Source organism: Choloepus didactylus, chromosome 4 (assembly GCF_015220235.1).
Source record: "Choloepus didactylus isolate mChoDid1 chromosome 4, mChoDid1.pri, whole genome shotgun sequence".
In the NCBI taxonomy this organism is placed as follows: Eukaryota; Metazoa; Chordata; class Mammalia; order Pilosa; family Megalonychidae; genus Choloepus; species Choloepus didactylus.
This window is the reverse complement of record NC_051310.1, coordinates 148,222,238-148,246,387: the sequence shown is the minus strand read 5'-3', so window position 1 is coordinate 148,246,387 and position 24,150 is coordinate 148,222,238. Positions and strand designations below refer to the sequence as shown.

The following is a 24,150-nucleotide window of genomic DNA, read 5'->3' as shown; positions in this document are numbered from 1 at the left end:
GACGTTTTGGTGCTGGTTGGATTTGCTTGGAATGTGCTCCACCCAGCTGTGGGAGATGACTCTCATGAGATGTTCCCATGGAGGTGTGGCCCCGCCCATTCAGGGTGGGCCTTGATCAGTGGAGATATATAAATGAGCTGACTCGGGGAGGAAAGGGAGTGCAGCTATGAGTGACGTTTTTAAGAGGAGCAAGCTTGCTAGAGAGGACTATCCCGGGAGAAAGCCATTTTGAAACCAGAACTTTGGAGCAGACGCCAGCCATGTGCCTTCCCAGCTAACAGAGGTTTTCTGGACGCCATTGGCCATCCTCCAGTGAAGGTACTCGATTACTGATGTGTTAGCTTGGACACTTTATGGCCTTAAGACTGTAACTGTGTAGCCAAATAAACCTCCTTTGTATAAAAGCCAATCCATCTCTGGCGTTTTGCATTCCGCAGCATTAGCAAACTAGGACAGTGTCATTCCTGTACTGAGCACTTAGCACATTAGAATATAAATGTGCCTGCTCATATGACACTTTCTTTTTACTAGACTATGAAAGAATCAAGGGCAAGGGCCTGATTTCAATTAATTTTGGATCCCTATTACAGAGAATCTAGCACATAGTACTTACTTAATAAACATATATTAAGGTAAATCAATAGATATAACACTTTTTTTTCTTTCAAATGTATTTTTTTCATTTTGGTTTTTACTTCTTTTCCCTCAAAACTTGATAAAAGCAAAATTAGTTATTTTGCACTTATTTAGAGAATTATTTTGAACACTTTAAAAAATCTGCATTGAAACATTGAGAAATTTACATTGAACATTTACACAGTGACATTTCTGATTTTATAACAAAGCCAACAGGAAAACAGAATTTTATATATTAGGATTTTCTTCATAGGCAATTGGTCAAGAATGCATTTATTCTATAAAATAATGGATACTAGACTTTCATCTCAGAAATATCCACAGATCTGTAGACTGAGTCCAGTAATAGACTTAAAAGATGCCATAATTTCCATCTCTAGCCTGTTCTTAAACAGTCAATACAGTGAAATAAAAGTAATATGTATAATTGTAAATATGAATAATTACACTGAGCGCTAAGAACCATTGGTTAAAATAATGCATGCTCCCAAACTATCAGTGAGTACGGTCACTTCCTTTTTCTCACTGTTCGCTTATTTAAACATGGCTTTACCAATGAAAATAAATATTAGGATCTGGTATTCTAGAATCACTGAAATAAATCGATCATTAGTCTCAACAAAATGAAGTGTCTCTTTGTGCCTCTACTTTTACAAAACAGCATCACCTTCTGAAATTCTATGCCAATCAGTGCAGTGGCCACTCCTAATTTAAAAGACGAATAGCAGCAACCACAAAAACTGCAGCAGAAGTAAAACCACCCCAGCCCAAACAACAACAACAGAAACAAAAACAACCCAACCCAAACCTAAATAATGACAACAGCAATAAATCAGTAAAGAAATGAAAGAAGTCAGCGGTAGAGGAGCCTGATTTGGTGGACAGCAGGATGATGATTTTCTTCTAACCTGAGCATGAACTGATGTTCCCCTCTCTGTTTTCACTTGAATATGGCCCCAGAGGCACTTATCCTACTGCTAGAAATGGAACATTCCTAAAAGATAGGGATAAATCAGTAACTTCCTTTCAATAACTCCCCAGTTCCTATGGAATCCAATTCTCATTTCTAAAGCTCTTATGAACATTTGATACGTGCTGGTATATCAAATGTTCTTTTCCTCTGGGTCTTTGCTGATATTTCACTTTCTGCTTGGAATTCCCCTACTTCATCTCTACATCCTTATATCTCATTCACTGATCCTCCCTATCTACAGCTGGGGAACAGGTTAGCATCTTCTTTTCTCACATCACTTTGCTTCACCTCTCTCAAGGTCCTTTACCATCTTCTGCCATATGAAGCCTCTTTCAGCACACTTTATGCTCTCTTCTACACTGAAAACTCTCCAAGGGCAAGACTGGGATTTTTCTTTGGGTCATATATAGTGCTTTGCTTAAAATAGGATGCAAACAATATTCTTTTGTTTTAACTCATCTGTGGGTATCAAACTTGCCTGTGTTAGATGATGAGTTGATACTAAGAAGGAACAGGTTATTTGGCCTAATATGTGTTGAAGGGTAGTAATAATCATTTCCTGCTTCCATTGAAAGCTTACCAAGGAAATGCTCATGACTACATCATAATATTCATGTTAGCATATGGCTCAGATGATCAAGTTCCTCCTCTCCAGATGGGTTTAATGTTTTCAGAAGGACAGGGAATAGAACTGAAACCAGCATTTATCCAGTACCTAGTTTGAGCCAAGTATTGTGCTAAGAACACTATAATGGTAACCCAAGGAAGGGAATTTACCAAGGACCTACAAAGTGACAAGTATTATACATTACACTTTACAAACATTTTCTGTAAACCTTTCAATGGCCCTGCCATTCTCTGAGGCTTACAGAGATTGAGCAATTTGATCAAAGCTTCACAGTAAGCAATGCAACAGCATTCAAAAATCAGGTAATTTCAAAGCCCATCTGTTATTTGAACATAACTAGTTGAATTATTACTATTACCATTACCACAGTTAAGTAATTAATTGAATCAATATTTTAGTTGTTTAAAGGCTACTTTCTAAATGAACTTGAAAACTTATCCTTATTACTTTATAGGAAAAATAGCTCTTGGTTCAGATAAATTTTAGAAGTCATACCTACTAACAATAATGTGATATGGTCTATATTCAAGGTGCAATTGGAGTTTGGAAGGGAGATCAACTCACTCGGCCTGGGAGGTGGGGACAGTTTTATACCAGATTAACATCTGGTTTGAGCTCAGCTGGTAAAGAGAGGAGAGAAGGGGAGTACGGGAGGAAATGGCATTCTGGTAAGAAGAGCAGAGCACGGCAAGCCGAGTAGTAGAAGTCTAGGAAGGGACTTAAACATCAGATTTAAGGAATTTTAACTTGATCCTGTAAATTCATGTTTCTCAAACTCACAATGTTAGCAGACTTTCTGTGAGAAAGGGGACTTCATCTAAGAGTCAGAGTGGACATTAGGAGAGTATAAGCTCTTATGAGTCCTATAGTAAAAGGCAAGCAAGCAAAAAAAACCTGTTGAACTCTGTTTAACACAGCCCTTTTTTTTTTCTTTTCATGGAAATATTTTTGGAATGCCTTTGGGGAAAAGCTAGTGTAGGTAATGGAAAACCACTGAGAATTTTAAGCAGGGGGGTGACAGAGGGATGCATCTTAGAATAATCATTCTGGCAGCTGTTTAAATGATGGATTGAAAAGAAGCAAGACCAGAGACAGGTAAATTGTAGGCTGTGGCATTAGTATATAGCATGATACCAAGTAGGCCCTAATTCAGATTAATTGAATACAGTGAAACTTGTGGTTATTTAACATAATTGAACGTCTGTCTGTGTCCACAGGGGACAAGAAAATACCTTCCCAACATAGACTGTAAGCACCCAGAAAACGTTTCAGAGGGAAGGCAGATGTGAGAAGATGAGGCCCATTCACAAATGCTGGGGTGAACCAGCAAGGAAGTCCTGGTTAGTACTTACTAGGTATCTCTCAAGAAACTATCTTTGGGTTAATTTCTATACCCATATAGTTCCCTCATCAATTTCTGATCTAGAATGAAACATCTTAGTATTCCTTAAAACACACACACACACACACATACACAACATTGAGGCTGGCTGCAAGACCCCTGCTGGGTAGGAAGGGAAGGGAGGCCGTCCAGAGTTTATGGCCTGCTGGGGGCAGCTTTTTCAACTACTTTGATAAGGAAGACACATTTCTTAAGCAGAAGTTGCTGTGCTGGGTGGGCTCTTTTCCCAGTCCTTCTCGTTTAACCCTCACACAGTTGCCTTGAGGTAGGCAATACTACCACCATTTTACAGATAAGAAAAACTCAGATTACTTTCCTGGTCTAATTTAATCCTCACAGTAATCCTTCAAGACACATTTCTTCATCTCCATATTTACAAAAAGGGACGTCATGACTGAAGAGCAAATGACAGAGCCGGGATTCAAAGCCAGAGCCCAACGTCAAACTTTGCTGTTCAGCTTCAAAGCCGTGGTGTGCCTAGATCGCCTATTTTGTCCACGTTTGACAATATAGACATGGGAAAGCACATTAATTTAAGCTTTAAAATACTTCATAGATTTATATAAGATGAAACTTATAAGAATATAAGATAGAAGAAGTGTTGTCTCCACATGTTTAACCTTAATGTACATTCTTTCTCCTTTCCCCTTCGTTCGCTTGCTCCACTCCTCCTCTTTTCCCAACTGATAACTTGGTAAGGAAATGGGCATAGCAAGGAAAGGGCTGGCACAAATGGCTCTACTTCAGTGCCAGTGTTTCCACAGGTGTTGATGTGCCGTGAGCCTGGCTGCCGTCTTGTTTAGGGCTGCTGGAGGAGAGGCTGTGGGGGGAGGATTCCAGACAACAGGGATACTTTCCACACACAGCAGAGCGAGGAGCTGGCGATTTCTGAAAGGCCAGAAAGAAGTCATGTTGGGCCAAGAACACCGAGCTTAGCACACAGATTTCTGACAAGTGTTTACTAAGTTGAACTTAATGTTTTCATACATCGAGGAATCCCAGTCCTTCTCATTTAACCCTTTCTGTAAAGAAAGGGAATTTGAGATTCTATCTCAAACATTCAAAACTTATTGTATAGTCATTAAAAATAGCTATAAACTAAATTGCTACATGTAGTAAGACTTGCTTTAACATTGTTAATTCACCCTTTCCTGAATGGAATCCAGTCTTGTGAAGTGACATTGAGACATGACTTCTAAATAGACAGCACTGCCATGCCAGAACAAATATTAAATCACATCATCTGACAATCCTTGGGGAATGACCTTGCAATGTCCAAACCATAGAAAAATTATGTGAAATCAAGTTCATAGAAATTGGACTTAGAAGTACAAAATAAAATGAATCTCTTGTTAATGTTTACAAGGATGATATTATGATAGCAGAATGATTACACAATGATGATAGAATACTCGAATGAAGCTGATGGGGTGTTTCAGTTCCTAGGCTGCTCAAGCAAAATACTAAAGCAATGGGTCAGCTTAAACAATGGGAATTATTAGCTCACAGTTTTGAAGCTAAAAGAAAGCTCAAATCAAGATGTCATCAAGGTGAAGCTTTCTTCCCAAAGAAGGTGGCATTATGGGGTTGGCTGCTGGTGAATCTTGGTCCTTAGCTTGCCACATGGCAAGGCACGTGGCAGCGTCTCCTGGTATTTCCCTTCTCTTCTGGGTTCACTGAGTTCAGCTTCTGGCTGCCCCCTCTGTGGCTTTCTCTCCATCTGTATGAATTTCATTCTGCTTATAAAGGACTTATTAGATCCATCCTGATGGAGGTAGACCACACTTTAGTTGAATCGACTTCATCACTTTTTTTTTTCAGGTTTGCAGCTATTTCATTTACAAGTATATACTTTTAACACAATGAAATAAACACTGATGTATCAAATCTAGTTTAGAGTAGTGTAACAATATGTATCATTTATGTAATAATGTAATAATGATTACATTATTTTAAACAACAAACACTGAAAAATTAATGCTGGTAAAATTCTTGGTCACAATATCATTAAGAAATACAATATATAAATTGAAAATATGATTGCTTAAAATTTGAAAACGGAAATGAACCCATTTGGACAGAGTCAGAGTTTAACATAATCTGAAAGAGGTTGGGGAGAGCTTTGACCCCAATTATATCTTTCAGGTTAACAGAAAAAAATAAGCATAGTTTATCTTATAGGATAACGGGCAGGTAGACTATATTCCCACTGTCCTGGGTTCACACCCACAGGAATGGATTAAGTTTAAGAACACGTTTTTCTGGGGGTACCTACAGCTCCAAACCACCAGAGAGGATTAAAATGAAACGGATTTCACTCTATTTTAATATATGACCACATTCATGTATCCCTTCAACAAGAAATTTTCAAATTCACTCCATGCTATACACTATGGGAGGTGGTGGGGTTCAAAGAAAGGGGATGCGTGTGGTCCTTCCTGTGCAGGGGCTCCTGGTTTAGTGAGTGACAGCTGCATCACAAGTGTGAAAGGGAGCCTATTGGAGCACTGACCTGAGGTATTTCCTCCTGTGTGTTAGTTTCCTGGTTGCTAAATCAAGTACCATGAAAAGGGTTGGCTTAAACAATGGGAACTTACTGGCTCCCAGTTTTGAGGCTAGAATTCCAAAATCAAGGCGCCATCAAGAAGCTGCTTTCTCCCAGAAAACTGTGGCATTTTGGGGCTGGCTGCCAGCAATCCTTGGTCCTTGGCTTTTCTGTCACATGCAAATGCACCTGGTGGCCTCTGTTGGCTTCTCCTTTCTCTCCCAGGTTCTGATGACTTCCATCTCCTGGCTGGTCCCTGTGGCCTTCACTATAAGGTCCTCAGTAATAGGATTAAGACCCATCCTGATTCCACTGGGTCACACCTTAACTGAAGTAACCGCACCAAAAGGTCCTATTTACAAGGGTTCAGACACACAGGAAGGGATTAAGCTTAAGAACATATTTTCCTGGAAGACACAGCTCCAAGCCACCATATCCTGTATGGTACAACTGAAATTTATCTGGAAGTATAAGGAGTTCATTAGTGGAAGTCTATGGAGGAGAGGCAAAGAGAAGGCATTCTAGGCATGGGTTTGGTGGTGAGAATAAAAGTGGCATGTACAAAGACCAATAAACATTTAGTATGCTGGAGCACAAGATACTACATGAATAAGTACAATAGATATGGTGGAAAGGCAGGCAGGTCAGTTCTTAAGGAATCTTTTATGACAAGAGTCAAATGAGGTACAAGATCAAGGATTTTGTCCAAGGTCTCAAAGAGAGTAGACGGAATGGAAGGCCAGGTCTGGATGGCTTCAAGACCACACTCTATCTTATACCATATTGCTTCCAGATTAGGAAGCAATAAGGATGTGATGCTGTAGTTCAGAAGCAACAATACATCCCAGACCTCCAGTTTGATTTGGATCATCCTGCTGAAGGAGGATAATAACAATAACAACAACATAAACCTTGACCAAGATCACATTCTGCTCATTATTCTACATGTTTTCACACAGCTTGCTCCAAGACTTCAGTATTATTCCATCTGTGCCAGGCTCATAACTACAGCTGGCATTCATACTTGGTCCCCTTTCAGCAAAGTTCACTTACACCCTTGTCCTATCAGGTACGTATAAGAGTCACAGTGGCAACTGCCTCCTTCTTGAGAGGGCAGTTTGCTAAGGATGTTAACACACACCTGCAGCTGTTCTGTGGCCCCCAATTTAGTAGTCATGGCTGTCACAGGCTAATACAACTTGACAGAAAACATGGGGTGGAAGTCTGTCATCACCAAATGACTTGTGGCTGAACAAACCCAACGCCCTCCCATACCACAGGACTGAAGCTCGAACAGTGCTGCTCCTAGCAGTCTCTGTTTTCTGTATTCCAGGTTCTCCAACATACAGAGAAGATCCCTTGTCAGTTAACAAAGGACCTCACTCACTGCATCCACCTCTTAGCCATCTAGCTGAGTCCTCCCAACTCCTGTGCCACCACCCAGGTCCCTGAAATGCTCTCTTGGGACCACTGTCTGCCATATATTATGTAATGCCTATAATGGATGAGAGCTGGCAAGATGACTCAACGTCCTCACATAATTGAAAATTAGAGCCATAAGCCTCTTTCTAATAGAGAGCATTACTACTCCCCAGTGAGAGGAAGCACACTGTAGGATGCATTTAAGAAGAGCCTGTACCAAACAAGGCAAGAATGTTTATTAAGAAGGAATCAGGAGGCCCAGGGAAATCAGGGGATCCTAGTGTTATTCCTCCAACAGCTGTCTGGACGGCGCATTGTAGAGATGTATGCTCCCTGCATGATCCTCCATTTTTGTAACTTCACAGTCTAAGATGCCAAATACCCTGCATCCTCATAACCTCCCAAGGGAGTCTCAATATCCTGGGAGAACAGGGTCATACCTTGGCCTGCTATGGGGCCTGGGTCATTTTAATTTCAGTTCCTTTCACATTAAAATGAAGGTGCCTGGGCTGAATACTACTGCACTGAGGGTTATTTAAAACCTCAAACACAGTGACTCCAGTGAAATGTAACCATGCTGCCAAGTGCACAGGGACAATGTGACTCACGGATGACTTTTACAATCAGCTTTGCTATGCTGGTGGCCCCCATGGAACCACCATGACTTTCCAGCTAGCAGCTGCTTGTCTTCATGTGCATGGGAATGAAAAGGCTTGGAGAGATAAGAAATGGGCCTTTTGGGGGTAAAATGTATTTGCAGGCCAGAACTGGTGCCAAGTGAAAGGAGTGTCTTGAGGGCTCGCTACGGTGCTCTGAGCTTTTCTGGCTTCCCCCAGAGACCATGGCACAATGCTGAGTCCTGCTCTCAAGGCTGAGCCAAGAAAGAAATGGAATGGAAAAGGAACAGGAGTCTGCCAGCTTCCTCTCAGGACACGTGATTCTCTTGTCATAAGAGAAGCCCCTTTCTGAAATGGAGAATATCTCAGTGCCACTGCTCTGTACCAGGGTAGCACATCTGGAGTGGGCAAGGGAGCAAGGGGTCGAGACTGTGCAAATAAGGAAAGGGCCATCCTGGCATTCTTAGCAAGGCACGTACTAGGTCCTCAGCCATGATAAGACTTTCCCTTTTTCCCACCTCCTCCCCTGTCTCTCCATTCTCCACTCTACCCCTGCCCCATGTCAATCTTTCTCTTAAGGATGGGATCTTATCTGTCACAGTTCTTAGGACTTTTCTGTTACTTTGTTTCACTGATTCTTTTAGTGAGTTGCTGCCCTTAATTACTTCTTGGAGGCCAAATGTTTTACTCAATGGAAATAAATTTGAATTTAAAAATACACTTTGCAATGCTGAGAATCTTAAAGCAAGTAAGGTAACATGAAGGAGATGAGTTTGGAAAACCAGAACAAAGACAATAAGCCAGCACGCCACAGGAAGAGAAGATGAGCTTAGTGGGAAGATACTGGTGGGAAACTTATATTTTTATGTTTTAAAAAAGGGTGTAGGAAAAAAGTCATTCTGACATAGGGAAATTTTGAGGAGAAAAACCTATATGCTGAAGAGATTCTCTGCCTAAAAAGACCACCAGACTATAAAAAGAGGGAACAAAGGATGTGGAGTCCCCTGCTTCAAAGAAGGGCATGGCTGAAACACTGCTCTCCTCTTACGTATTAGGATCCAGATTTGTTCCATATAAAATTCAGCTGTCAGCCTTGCACCTCATCCTACATGAGCAGAGTCTTCAATAACCTTTCACCGAAACCATGCTGAGAATACCAAGATCCATTTCTGGAAAAGAACGAAGAACAAACTAGAGATGATGCTCCCAAAGGAGATGTTGAACTGTCCTAAGGAGGTGCAGACTTCCTGATAACTGTGCAGAGAGTTTGTGCAGAGCCTTTCCTAGGCTTCTGTGATCTTTCCAGAACAATCTTGAAGTGACAGAGCATCCAACTGTCTGTCAGAAGTTAGTTCAGCATGCAATTCTGATCATCCAAATAGATTCAGCTCTGACTAATGCAGCATCAAAACCAAGCTGAACAAAGATTGAGTTTTTTTTTTAAATAAAAAAAGTTGTCTGTACACAAATTAAATGACAAAGCTATACAAATTTGGAGTTAACCTCACTACCATAAGGCTCCATTCTTAATGAAGGTTGGGGATGGATGGGAAAGAGCTATGAGGCCTGGGGAGAAGAGCCAGCCAAGGAAAAGGATGAGGTAGTTACTAGTAATTTCACATAATACAAGTTACTGCAAGATCAAGATCACACCACATTCAGAGGTAGAACTGTATCTTTTCTCTGCAGCTTTCTCAAATAGCTTTCTTAAATAGCAATGAAACATATGCTTCCATGTTACACCATTGCTTTATAAGAAGGGAGCATGTATTTCATCTTCAGATGGGTTTGATTCCATGCAAGTTATAAGTTATGAAGTTATGAAGACAACAACAGCAGGATTTTCCATTAGCCTCCAAATAACAATACCCATTCCAACTATCCTTTTCTTTCCTAGGGCTTTCCACTCTCCTCTTACCCAAGTCGTCAACCTTTATCTTAGGGTACACATTCTTCCATGAACTCAGCTCAAAAAATACAAGAAAGATGGAAATTTATAGGTCTAATTTCCAATTCCATTTTCTTCCAGCTAATTTCTTTGCACAGTTCTACCTGGAGGTTTCATAGCTTTCACTTTTACAACAAAGTCAAAGCCCGCTTCAACACAGCTTACCTTTGAAGCCCGGAAACAGAAGGCTGTGGAGCTGGTGTCTGACTTTCCTCGGTCTTGTAGGATGAGGTCTTGGTCCTCTGTCAAGGCCAAGTAGTGGCCCGTGGTGAGATGCCGGAGTCGGAAAGCCTGGCCCCATCTGATGTTACTGCCACTCCAACTGGGAAAATGAAACAGACAAAAAACGGCATGTACGCAAAACATTTCTTTCTTTCTTTTTTTTTTAAACCACATGCCACCAGATTCATAACACTTCTGGTGTTCATCCTTTAAGGGATGATGCAGCAGTCTCCTGGCTTGCTCTAAGATTTCATGTGTGACTACAATTCAGCATGCCTATGACACAGGGTGCTCTCTCTTGACTATTAAGGTCAATAGGAAGAACCTGATTCTGAGGGCAAGTCAAAATTTTAAATATAACTAAGTTCCAAGTATCCAATTTTTCCTTCACTCCACTGATGTGTCTTGATGAAAATAACCACAAAATGATTGGGAAGCCTGCCTTTTATGGGTAAACTTATTATTGGGAAAGCAAAGCCTTTCTTAAACGTGCTATCTGAAGGCAAATTTTTATTACTCAATGAATCCTACCTACAAAAGAAGAAGTAAAAATACTGTTCAGCTTACCCTTTGCAGAGAGAAGCAGATAATAAACATAAAAAATAAGTAAACATTATGATATGTTAGAAGACTGATCCATGGGGAAAAAGTAAAGCAGGATGAGAAGATTGGGATAAGGGGGATTCCATGTTGAATGTCAATCTTTTTATGTTCCTATATCAAAACATTAGCATTTGTTAAAAGTTATGGCAAGTATTAAAGGGTAAATTACCCACTGAATAACCTGGAACTCAAAATTTAACTTTTTTTACAAAATGTTTATGAGATGCATGTATCAAATTTTTAAGTGACTCTCCACTTTATCCAACTCTCAGATCACCAACAAATCCAAACCACATTGATAAAAAGCTTAAATTCTTCCTTTTTAGGTCTCTGGGGAAACGAACAACCAACCATAATTAGAACTATGCATACATACCTGTTTTGACTTTTTTTTATGAAGAAAAATTATCTTTATTTTGCTTCAAACTGATGTATATGTAAATGGCAAGTGAATTCTTTAATTTCCGTTCCACCTGCCTACTTATTGTTGAATATAGTCCATATATTAATGGAGCAAATATTGGTTGATTTCTCTTCCATACACAGCTCTTTCAATTAACCTATTTTGACTTTTTGTAAAGACCATTCAGAAAGAACCAATGCCTAATATTATGAGAACAAAAGTCTATTACTTTCAGAATTTTAACTGAGCTACAAAGAGAATGCCAATGTCCCAAATCAGCTAACAGGGGACTGCTCCTTAAAACCCCTGTTCTTTAAACCAGTAATCTCCAAACAGTTTTCTCAGTAAGAGCTGCATGCACCAGTGTTTTGTGTGCGCGTGTGTTGTACAAGTTCTAATATTTTCTCCTGATTCTCCAGATTATCTATCTTGGGAACCCCTGTGCAGGTACACTACTTTCATGAGAGAGAGTTTTATTTTGAACACATGTTCAGGGAGAAACTGAGCAGAGAGCTAGGGAAAAAGGCAGAGAAGGAAAACTAAGGGTGATATCATTTAACAATCCTCTCTTAACCCAAGCAATTTAACTCCCAACTAACTTGCAAATCCTTTTGGCAAAATAAAGGTCTTTGCACTTACTGGCCCCTCCCTCCTTAGTTTGAGGGTTTAGTCACCACATGCTCTTACTTAAACCTCAGTCTCCTACTCTATCCGTCCATGTACAATACTGTCTCTGAAAAGTTCTGATAAGTTCTTTTTCTCCACTGCTATATTTCCAGAGACATTACAGTCATCCCCACTCTGTGCCATCACAACCGCATGTCTGTATTTGTCATTTAAAGCCAACTTTTTGCTGGAGCCCATAAAGCTACTGAGAAAAGGGAGAAGACTTATTTGGGTTCTAGAAAATCTGTTTAAGAAAACAAATGAGAGGACTATCTTTGACGGCTTTCAAAAGCCAGGTCTGAGCTTGACTTCCTGACTCACACTGCAAGGGCAACAAAAGCCCATGGCTGGGTTCAGGACAGCAGTCCTGTCTGAATGCAAGCTCAAACCAGAAGTCTTACAAGTCAAGGATATGTGTGTACACACACGTGTGTGTGTCTGTTCTGTTGTTAAAAAAAATCTCACAGAACTTTTATAGGGTAGTTCAGAGGATTTGTTGGTTCTGAGCCAAAGAAGCATTGAGTTTGCCAGATGATGTAAAAGAAATGAACTATTTCAGAGAATGGACTCTACTGGGAAAGAAAGTAACAGTCTTGAAAAGAACACCATTCAAACCCCTTGTTACCTTATCCGAAGGGGTTCCACTCTCCACAGAGACCTGGCTCGAGCCCCAGCTCCCCCGGCTTCATAGAATATCCTCCTGTGAGTAGAGTTGGAGATTAGCTCCTACGTGATCAGCACCAGGCAAGGAACAGCTCCCCAGAGAGGCTGCTCAGATCCTCCTGTTCTTCTAAGCCCTCTCCTGTGTGCTGGCAATATGCAAAGCAGGAGTCAAAGGGAGGCACAGTTTCTGTGTCTCACTTTTTCATGATGGATAAAGGCTTCTAAAGGAAATGTCATATATATATATATATACACACACACACACATACACATACACACATATCATGGACACTCAGAGACCATCAGGTAGTACAAAGAAAGGGGACCAAGAGTACCTACATTTCTATAACAGGAGTCAAAATCGCCCAGTCACATACCATAAGACCAGATAAAAAAAAATGCTCCATTTCCTTTAGTCTAAGCTCCTGAATGTACGTTTATGTTTTTAAAGTGTATTTGTACCCTTAAGAAAGATATGCAGTACAGTGTAACTCATTTCCATTGTTCTAAGGAGTTTGTAGCCTTTACAATTTTATTACTCTGCTTTCTTTTCTGCATTAAGGACCATATTTTAATGTGTTTTAAAATGAACTTTATTTTGTAACAATTTCAGATTTACAGAAAAGTTGCAAATACAATATAGAGAACTCTCATACCCTTTCACTCAGTCTCTCAATGTCATCATCTCACATTACCATGGTGCATTGTTCAAAACTAAGAAACCAACATTGGTACTTTTTTATTAACTAAACTTGATGCCTCATTTGGATTTCACCACAGTTTTTCAGTTACTGTCTTGTTTTCTGTTCCTGGGTCCAATCCGGGGTTCCCCTTGCATTTAGTTGTCACATCTCCCTCGTCTCCTTTGATCTGGGGCAGTTTCTCAGCCTTTCCTTGTTTTTCATGGTTTACGAGTCTTGAAAATTACCATTTTGTAAAATGTCTCTCAAACTGGATTTGTCTGATGTTTTTCTAATGATCAGCAATGTCTGTTTTTAAAATCTATAAAATGGTACCCACCTACCTACAGCACAGTTTTGTGGAATTAAATGAATTACCATAGTTTAAGAGTACATCTCACCAACACTGGGCTCCAGATTTCCTGATATACCAAATACAGCCACTTTTTGAGAATCTTGTGACCTTTGACCAAGACAATCATTTAACTATATTTAAATTCAGAAATTTAAAATCATACCTCTTCCATAGAGGATCTGTATATATCACAATCAAATCACTCAAGCCCCAGAAGAATCTTGATCTCAATTTTGAGATAGCAGGTAACCAATAGAGGTGAAGAGAAAATGTATACTTATTTTCCTCTGGAGAAGTAGTATAATTGTGAGTTAGCTGAACATATGGGCTTGGGAGGGAGACAGACCTGAATTTGAATGTTTAGCTGTGTGGCCTTGGGAAAGTCCAACTCTCTGCCTCAGCTTCCTCATTTGTAAAATGGGCCTAATAAGGGTACTTAAATCACAGAACGGTTGTGAGAATTTAACGTATTTTTTAAAGTGCACATAAATGTTCATGATGGACTAAAACAATATGTATTATAGATTTACCTAAATTTTGTTTAAATACAGATGAATGTTTATAAACAGGTATAGGAAAAAACACTAAATGGCACAGAATACATTGAAACCTTCATAGTAGTTACTTTTGAGTGGTGGGATTATAAAGGACATCTCTAAAACTTCTTTAAATGTGCATGTTATCAGGAGATACTTAGAGTTCAGGGTAAAAAAGTCCTACTTTAGAGTTCTGACACCCAGGTGTTTCTAGGATACGCCTGGAATGATAATGAAACTGCACTGACCTCCTGACTGCTCAGGAAAATTTGCTGAGATTTTCACATACGCTTCTCCCCCTTCAGTGAGGGCTGGAGGGATCTTTTTGGTGGAGAGGACGAAGTAGCTCAACTTAGGTCACGGGGGAGGCGGCACTGGAGCTGAGATCACAGGACTCCCTGCTTCCGACACCTGAAGGATTTGAAGGATTTGGGACATGCAGGTGGCTTGCTCTGTTCAACCTCACAAGGTTAGAGAGGTTGAAACAACCTGTTCCTGTTCTCTAAAGCAATCGCTCACGGAAAGGGAGTAGAGTGGGTGGAGAGCTGGGGTGTTTCTGAAAGCTCTGCTGACAGCTTAGCCTTGGCTTCAATAGGTTAAGTGATTTATCCCAGGGTGCTTGACAAGCCAGAGGCAGAGCTAAGAATTAGAGCTCAGAATGTTAGATTGTTGATCTTGGGTTTCTACCCTAGGAGAGTCAGTCTCTACCCAACCTGGCTTGATCTCAGGCTTCGGAAGAATGAAAAAAAAAAATGATTTCCTCTGGAAAGTCAGCAACATCACAACTGAATCCCTTGCATGCCTTAGCAGCTGGTGAGACCTTTTAGCGTGTTCTCTATTTCCCATTACTTCATGTTCCCCTGATTTCAGTACTCCTGGCCAGTTCTGAGGACTTACCTGATGACAGAAGACAATGATGACGTTTATCACACCTCATCTAGAAATTAAAATAACACCAAGACACCCTGCTTTCAGATTGAGAGAGAACAAATGATTAAAAAAAAAAAAAACTCCAGTTATTCCAGGGTATTGAATAACTGCTTATTCACTCTTATAAAGGAAAGGAGTAAGTCCTCCTATTTTTATCTGTGAATTTCTAACAAAAGTTAGTGCCCATGGAATTCGCAGCCAGAGGAGGGTCACCTTCCCTGTTAGTTCCAATGATGGTATGCATGCCTGCTCTGGTTTGCCTATTTTGGGAATTCCTCTTCCTCCTTTTCAACTCCCCCAGCACCTCCCTTCAAACACCTGCCAGCCCAGGCTTTCCTTAAGCAGGATCTTGTTGAACCACTCAACAGAGAGCCCACCAAACACTAAGCCTCTCCAGGCAGCACAGTTTCTGCCGAGGCTGCTGCTAATCTGGCTCTAATGTTAATGACAGGTGTGGAGAGAAGTTTGGTGGGCATGGTTAGTATTTTACCTTTTCCAAATTCCTACCATTAAAAGAATAGATGGGAAGAAAGAATTAGAGAAGTTCTGGTGTGTTCCATCTTAGATGTAGCTAATTCTGCAAACACACTCATAAAACTTCAGTTCTTTTATCTACTGGGAACTCTGAATGGCTGCAGATATTCCCCTTGATGCAGCAGAGTAAGATATGAAAGAGACAGTACACGGGCTAGTGTACAGAGTCAGTGTGTAGGGAAAAAAAAGGTAAAGAAATACCACAACTGAAGAGAATCACATGACATTCCTTAGGGTAAGAAATCCTCAATTCTATGAGATGTCAGGACAGCCTAACTTCCCTACTCAGAGATTACCGTCAACCACTGGACTGGGTCCAGGGAAATAAGAAGTGAATCAACACAGCACTTCACAGGGGCCTGTGCCTTATGTGTCCCAGACCCTGTTTTGGGTCACAACAGCTTCCCATGAAGCGTTCTTCAGAGAACACAGCAGGAAGGAAGAAACTCAGCACTATAAGGATACACATTGCCAAAAGATGGCTTCTAAGATCACAATAATACATTCAAGTACATTTGCTCACAGGGGTCCACTAGTACATTAAATGAGGAATGAGCACCAGATGGAGAGTCAGCAGCTCTGTCTTCTAAGCTCCTGTTCAAAATGCCCAGTTGTGTGACCTTTGGCAGGAGCCTGACCTGGATGATCTTTCTCCAAATTGTGAAGAATTTTCTAATGCAGTCAAAGAAATGCAGTTTACAAGGTCTCTGTAAACGTAACTCAAAAGGAAAGAAAGTGTGGACATCACTGCCTTCCCAAATTCACTCTAGTTTAGGCTTGAGGTTTGAGTTTTTTATACCAGATTTCTATAGTTATTGGAGTCAAGCTTTTGAAACGATAAATACTAGAGGACTCTTCACTATCAATTTAAACCCCGGACTAATTTTTTCCATCTCATGGTTTTGACTGAAAAGCATTCATCAAGGCATAAACTAGAGGGTTAAAGAAAGCACTAGCCTCAGCTGCGCCCTCTAAGTGTTCCCCTTGGCACAATCCCCCATTAAACCCAGCTCCTGTTGGGTATCCTGACATTTGGTTTCCCCAACCCTATTTGTTCATAAGCAAAACTGAATCACCAAACTCCAACTTAATCACTTAGCATTTGAAATAAGAAAAATATATAGATGATCTGTCTCTGAAGAGCCTGGTGAATATTTGTGTAAATGTACAGGTTCTCTAGAATGATTAATCTGATTCCCATTCCTAAAATGGGTGCTTTGGTCTACAGTTAATGCTACCAGAAACTTTACACTGAGCAGCAACCAAATCAAATGAAGGGACTGAGAAGCTTTATAGAATTGTTGCCTAACAAGAAGCACTTGCATTTAGCTATTACTGTGAGCAACCTTGATTGCACTGCCATTCCTGTCTTACAAACTGGAACCCATGGCTACAGGAAGATTTGTCAGTTGACTAACACAACTCAACTGTGGCCAAATGCAAATGCAGACTCCTTAATCAGAGTTACAGCTGACTGGGGTGGGCCGGAAGGATGGTGCTGTCGGCTTACCTGTGCTGGGGGTCATTCTGGTCTGTGGATGGTATCGTCAAACACTCATCATGGCCGTGGAAAAGACGTACTACATGCCCACCAAGTAGATATCCTGTAAGACAGTGGTATTCCCCCATGAATGCATGGAAAGTTTAATGTGGAGAACTGAGAAAACCACATTAAAAAAGGTAAATTCGCGTAGGTAGGAGCCAATTACCAATTATGGGAAATGCCAGTAGAGGAGCATTTGGAAAACTGCAGATTTGTGAATTTAGGCATCAGGCGGAAAAGACAAAAAAGCCAAAATGATTGTAACACTGAAAGCTTAATAGGGTTTCTGAGATGAGCAAGTCCAATACCAAAAGGTAAGGTGAAAATAGTGTCAATTACTATCATTAGAGGCCAAAAGGAATATCAAGTTGCTACTCTTAGGATGATAAGGCTTTTCTAGTTGCTTAGGATGTAAATACACTCATTACCAAATTCTTGGATAAGCTCCTACAATCTCAACATGTATACTTTGTAGTAACAAAATTCAAATCAAACTGCAGTCATAGGAGAGATGGTGCTGGGAAGGTGGAAAACCATAGGTTCTATCTTAGGAGAACCTATCTTAGGAGAAGCTAGCTCGCTAATCAGTTTAGCAAACTCACAGATCAAGCCTAGATGTCATTCCTGTAGCACCAAGGGGTCAGATGACTCTCCAGCATCCCTGAGCAGACAGTGCACAGGCCACCATTAAAGGATAGTTTCCTTTCAGAATAAGGAAAAGCATCTATTTAGCCATGAGTTCAGAAACGGAGAGAAAACCATGAATTTAAGGACATGGTGACCGATTAGTCTTCAAATAAATTCTGAACCTTAATTCAAAGAATACAGTAGCAGGAGAGGGGTCCCAGTCTGAGCTTCACCTTGCACAAAGAAATGAGATTTGCTATCCCTCTGAATTTAAAATCTCTCCAGGCTATTCTGTATTCAGGAGACAAATGGACTTAATATGCTGCATGTCTGTATCAGGTTTTTTTTTTTTTAAAGCATATAATTAGATCACTTTAGGGACTGTCAAACTATTTTGGTAGTAGATTAAAACAGTGAGAATGAGTAGTCATACCAGAGGAAAAGAGTGTTATCAGCACACCTTGTATAGTAAAAGTCTTAAATTTCCTAGCTCATTTTTTTCTTCTAGGCAAGTTTTTATTAAGCGTCTCTCAAATATTCAGAAGTCTTTATCCAATTTCCCCCATCTTCTTGTAACAAGATTTTGAGTTGTTTTTTTTTCCACATTAAAAGTAATTCATGATATATATGACAACATAGATGAACCATGAAGATATCATATTGAGTGAAATAAACCAGACAAATAGGGACAATTATTGTATGACTTCATGATGTGAAATAATTAGAGGAAACAAATTCATAGAGTCAGAAACTAGAATATAAGCTACCAGGGGCTGGGGGTGGGGACAGGGAATAAGTTAAGGCTTAAAATGTACCAAGTTTCCATTTGAAATGGTGGAAATGTTCTGGTAATGGATGTTGGCGATGGTAGCACAACACTGTAAATGTAATTAACAGTATTGAAATACATAACTGAATGTAGTTAAAAGGAGAAATGTGAGGTTGTATATTTGGTACTAGAATAAAATAAAGAAAAAAAAATCTATGGAACTGCACAACACAGTGGACCCTAAGTTAAACTATGGACTATAATAGTGCAAATATAAAAATGTGTTTTCATCAATTATAACAAATGTATTACATTAACGCAGGGTATTAATAGGGTGGTATATGGAAAGATTTTATTTTGTGCATTTTGTTTTGTAAAACCCACAACTTCTCTAATTACACAAAGTAATTCATGATATACTTCAGAGGAATTCTTAACAGCCAATTATTTCAGAAAGTTTAAACCCTCCACGATCATTCTCTTGATTAAACTGTCTATCATCTCATGATGGCAAGGCCATGCTCCATTTGGTGCCCATCATTTACTGTCCTCAGGCTCCTTCAGTCAATATTCTACTAACACAGGGAACTGCCAAATGCTGGTACATCACAACTTTTCTTAATTGAAATGTATTGGCCAATTTCAGGAGAGAAGTATGTCGAAGATCACTTACACTCTCAATGGCTGAAGTGGGTTTCTCACCAGTGCATGAGAGAGGGTGTTTTCTACAGAGCCAGATGACTCAGTATGATGAGCTATTCAGGCTTTATTATAACAAGGGCACTCAACACTTCCAGAAGAATCTTTTTGACATGATTTGCAAACACTCCTTAATTAATCCCCACAAGTCCTCTTTTGGGACTGGGAAATAATAAAATTATTCCTGGTGAAAATGAAAAAATTAACAAGGTTAAGATTGAGTCTAAAATTTCTTGGGGAATATTTAAACCCAATGCTTCTTGATTCCTGATAGAGAGGGAAAGACCGACAACAGACTTAAGGTGGCAAGCTAATTTTGGCACAAAGGAAGACAGCTAACCAAATCTTGCCTTTTAAAGCCTTCTACATGTTGCTGAAGGATTTAAGAATTTGTCATTTCCTGATTATTCAGTTTATCTATGGTGCCTTCTGTAACTGGGGTATCACCTTGACAACTTTCCATTGTCCAGTTTTCAAATATCACACCATAGAAGGGCATTCCCAATTCTAAACTACTAAGGTTGGGATTAAAATGGGGCTAAAGCCTCTGATGAGTATTTTTGAACACTCTTATCTTGCTTTAAAGTGCTAAATTATACTGTAATAGTTCACTGGTCCTAGATATTTGATTCTACTCAGCTGTGATTGATATTACCTATGTGGTAGGTCAGTATGTTTATTATTTAACTTGAAAGAGTGGATTGACTTTGCATGACTTCAAGAAATGGTATATGTTGAACAAAGTTTGATGATCTTATTTCCAAGGGAAAAATACAAAGCTGAAAAGAACTTCATTATTTTTAAGTGGTTTCCCCTAAATATAAATAAAACACAAACTGCCAATTATAGGGGAATTATAGGGGAAGTTCTTCCCCTACCTGTAAGAAAAGATGCATTGGGGAGAAATATAAACAATGTCACCTTCTTGGCAAATAACCTCTTCTAAAACTGAAGTTGCTGAGGTCTGTGTACGCATAACTAATAACCATAACTAAAAAGGAAGACTCAGCAGGAGAGGGAAGCTGTATTTCCATGTCCTGAATGTGTATAGTGCCAAAACAATAGTGGGCTCTACAAGATTGAAAAATAAAGTCAGGGATGCTCATGTAACCAGAAGTCAGGACAGAAAATAATCAACACCAACATAAGAGAAAGAAATTCAGGTAAACTTAAACTACCTGTGTACCAAGGCATTCAGGGGAGAGCTGCAAAGTAGCAGAAAATGTCAATATATACAGCACAAGACAAACTGGCAGGCTGAGGACTGAATGTATGTTAAAAAAAAGCACACCTTCTTCGATGCTACTTCCTGAGCACGTAGGATGTACATTCCAGAGTGTCTGCATAAAGGAGGCATCCACTTGTATGTTACCATCTGATATTGAAAGATGCTGTAGCAGAAACAGAAATGAGACAGCCTTTAAATCACCAAGTCGGTCCCGTCAGAAGCAGCTCACGGAGAATTTCAAGGATTAAATTAAACAAGTTTTACTGTCGTCTGGCTCATTCTACATAGCCTGTGGGAGATTTCTTTACCTAATCCAGAGAGACACTTTATTCAGGGAAGAGGAAGTATTCAGCCACAGAGGTGGCAGACAAGTGTTGACTTCCTCACCTTGGCCAGATCCCTGACTCAACACAAAGTCAACTTTATAGGATAAGGGAACTCACAAATAGGAAAAATTACTCCAGCACTTGACTAGGCAAAGTAAAATCTGCTGACGGGATCAGCTCTAAGAGAAGCTGTGGAAAAACTTAAAAGAAAAACAAAAACAGAAAACAAAGCTTATCTTTGACACTTCTCTGGTCTTCAGGCACCTCTAAGGTCCCCCAAAGGCTTGATGGCATTGATGTTTGCCTAGTACCCCACCCCAGGTGCAAAATGTCACCTTCATCTTCTAACCTCTGCAACACTTAACATGCTGAAACATTTTAAATTCTCTTTCTTTCTCCAACATAAACTTATTTTTCCTGTATCCCTTTCTTTCAGGCTTGACCTTCGCTGGATAAGAACAAAGCACTGTGATAAGTTCACTACATAATAACGGTAGCTAATGTGCAAATAGTGGCTTTCTCACATAGTGTCGGGGGCACTTTGGCAGAGTTTCCTGAACACAGCACCATAATCCCAAAGGATAACTGCTGAGTTCCAGGTACCATGATCATCTGGCAGGGGGAGGAGCTAATCACCTTTCAATATACAACATTAAAATATCCTATCCTGCAGATCTGTTGTGGCTCAGTTCTTCCTAGCTGTCTATTCCTCAAGGAGGAAATTCTGAAAAGTTCTTGAAAAATGCTAAAGATGCCTATGTTAGGAGGTACTTACGAGGTATCTTTCAGAGGACACGCTGACGAGAATGAGGTCATCGCCAATTCGAACTTTCTCTCCCTCGGACCTCTGTTTGGAAGCAGGATGTATGGTCCACCAACAGGCTTCTCCTATACAAAGGTTCCTTCAGTTAGTCAGTGCTTCATAGAAGCCAGTGTTCCTAGTTTGGTCCTTTGTTCCCTTCTTCCTGATACAACCCTCAAATAAACAAGCATACACATGTGCTCCGGCCCTCAATTTTCTACTTATCTAAAACCATTTCTGTTGGCCCTGCATCTGCTCTTAACAATGTCTATCATTTTCATTACCCCTAGGGAAATGACAGTGTTTGGGAAAGCCTGTTGGAGACCTCAGAGACTGTAGAAACCTTTGAGTTCTTTTAATACATAGAGAAAAATGCTTTCTTCATAGTCTCAAATCTTTTTTGTTAGAATTGACTTCATCGGTCTACTGAACACATGCATTTTTATCTTTTCTCCCCTCCTCCCTGTAAATTCTGCTAAAATGTCAGTGAAGGGATTTTTAAAAGGCCTAATCCCATCGGACTCAGACAAGGGAGAAATTGACAAGAGAGAAGAGAAACCAACATTTTGAAATAAGGAAAGCAGAAGGATGCTTTCAGCCCAGAGAAAGCTAAAACCTAACCCACTGGGTAAAGAGATGGGGGACAAGAAGCCACCAAGAAATAAATCCCTTCCTGTTGCAGATTTCAAGGCTCTGGAATTGGAGGTGACAGTTACTTCTGAAGGCAGCAGTTGAAAACAGGAGGTTTGGCTGAAAGCTTTAAAGGAAAATTCAACCCCCAAATCCCTTTCCCTTTCCTGCATAGTCATATGACTCTTTTTCCTTAACCCTACAGAAGTTAGAAGTTTAATCCTCAGAATGATAAACCACCAAGGGTCTGGCTCTGGAAATACGAGGCATTGTCAAACAAGGAAGTAAAGTGTTTTACTGAAGTTAATAGTCTCAGAAACAGCTATGAAAGCATCCATGAAGGAACCCATCAGGAAAAAGCAAAATCCTTTCTGAAACTAAAAGAAAGAAGAAAAGAAATAAGAGGGTTGCAGGGTAAAGTGCAAGAATTCTCCAAAAATGAAGAAAAACAGGTAAGAAATAGGAGAGAAAAGTAAATTAGAAAACCAATCTAAATGAATTCTAGAAAGCAAAAAAATAGTATCAAAACTTTCCCAAAGCTGAAAGACATGTATCACCAGATTGAAAGAACCTACAGAGTGCCTAGCACAGTAGAAAATAGAGATCCATACCAAGGCCCATTCCTGTGAGACTTCAGAGCAAAAAGAATCCAAGGTACATCTCTGTGGAATTTCAGAACCCCAGTATACAAAAGAGAAGGTTTTAGTAGCTTTTGGAAAATAAAATTATGTCTTGCACAAAGGATTAGGTATTAGTATGTAGATGTCTCAACAGCCAGACCATAAGCTAGAAAAACAGAAGAAAGCCATCAGAATGATGTTAAAAGAAAAAAAAAAAAGAAATATATATATATATCTCCAACATAGAATTCAACAAAACTATGAATTACTTGTGAAGTTAGAATTTTTTTTAAAAAATTAAGTTAAATGCACTTTTACTGAGATAGATTCACATACTATACAATCATCCCAAGTGTACAATCAATTAATGGATGGAGATGGCCTAAGGGAACATTGACTGATAAGTGGAATGATGAACTATAGTGTATACATACAATGGAATATGGAACAGCAGCAAGAAGGAATGAAGTTTGAGGTATGTAACTAGGTGAATGGATCTTGAAGACTGTAAGTTGAGTGAAATAAGCCAGAAATGAAAAGACAAGCATTATAATGCCTCACTAACATGGACTAACAATAATGTGCAAACTCTGAGAACTGAATCTGGGAGCATGGGTTATCAGGAGAAGTCTTATGTAAAGGTTCCTAGATTGTAAGCTCTTACAGCAGTCACATCTATTCATGAGTTGTAACAGTTATTCCTAAATTCTGAGATGCTGAGTTGTTTGTGTGTCCCGTGGTTGGTCCCTGGAGCTTCAGGTTTCTGTGTGGTGCCTGGGACTCAGAGCCAGAGTTCGGCAGCTGGGACCTTGCAGCAACTGTTAAAGAGACTGAAAAGATCAGACCTGGATTGGAGATATGAATGAAATGAACTTTGTTGAGACTGGGGTAGATCACACTAAAAGGTAGAGGATGACATTAACTGTGTTTTAAAACTTGGGCTTCTGTGTGGGACCAAAGGTAGAGATGTTTATTTGGTGCAAAATCTGTATTTTCTATAGCATACTATACAATTTAACTTGTATGGTCAGTTTGCTCAAACACCATAATTACATGGAACCTTGAACAGGGAGTGAGATCCGGTTGACTTGTACAGGTTAGTGTGAAGCCCCGATATATCCCAGAGTAATTTGGGCAGAAAAT

At 39.8% G+C, this 24,150-nt stretch overlaps 1 protein-coding gene across 27 annotated transcripts in view; it reads right to left on the bottom strand.

Annotated features, from left to right (window-relative positions):
* The window catches only part of RYR3 (ryanodine receptor 3), a 514,330-nt gene that overhangs the window by 282,943 nt on the left and 207,237 nt on the right, over positions 1-24,150 (bottom strand). For all 27 annotated transcript variants that reach the window (XR_005216490.1, XM_037834372.1, XM_037834393.1 and 24 more), the window contains 5 exons: positions 21,731-21,843; positions 20,693-20,792; positions 17,274-17,367; positions 12,691-12,765; positions 10,337-10,493 (listed from right to left, as the gene is read on the bottom strand). Coding sequence is in view for 26 of the 27 variants with exons in the window: in XM_037834372.1 (XP_037690300.1) it covers positions 10,337-10,493; positions 12,691-12,765; positions 17,274-17,367; positions 20,693-20,792; positions 21,731-21,843 (539 nt within the window). In the remaining variant the exon portion in view is untranslated. The remainder of the gene's footprint in view (positions 1-10,336; positions 10,494-12,690; positions 12,766-17,273; positions 17,368-20,692; positions 20,793-21,730; positions 21,844-24,150) is intronic.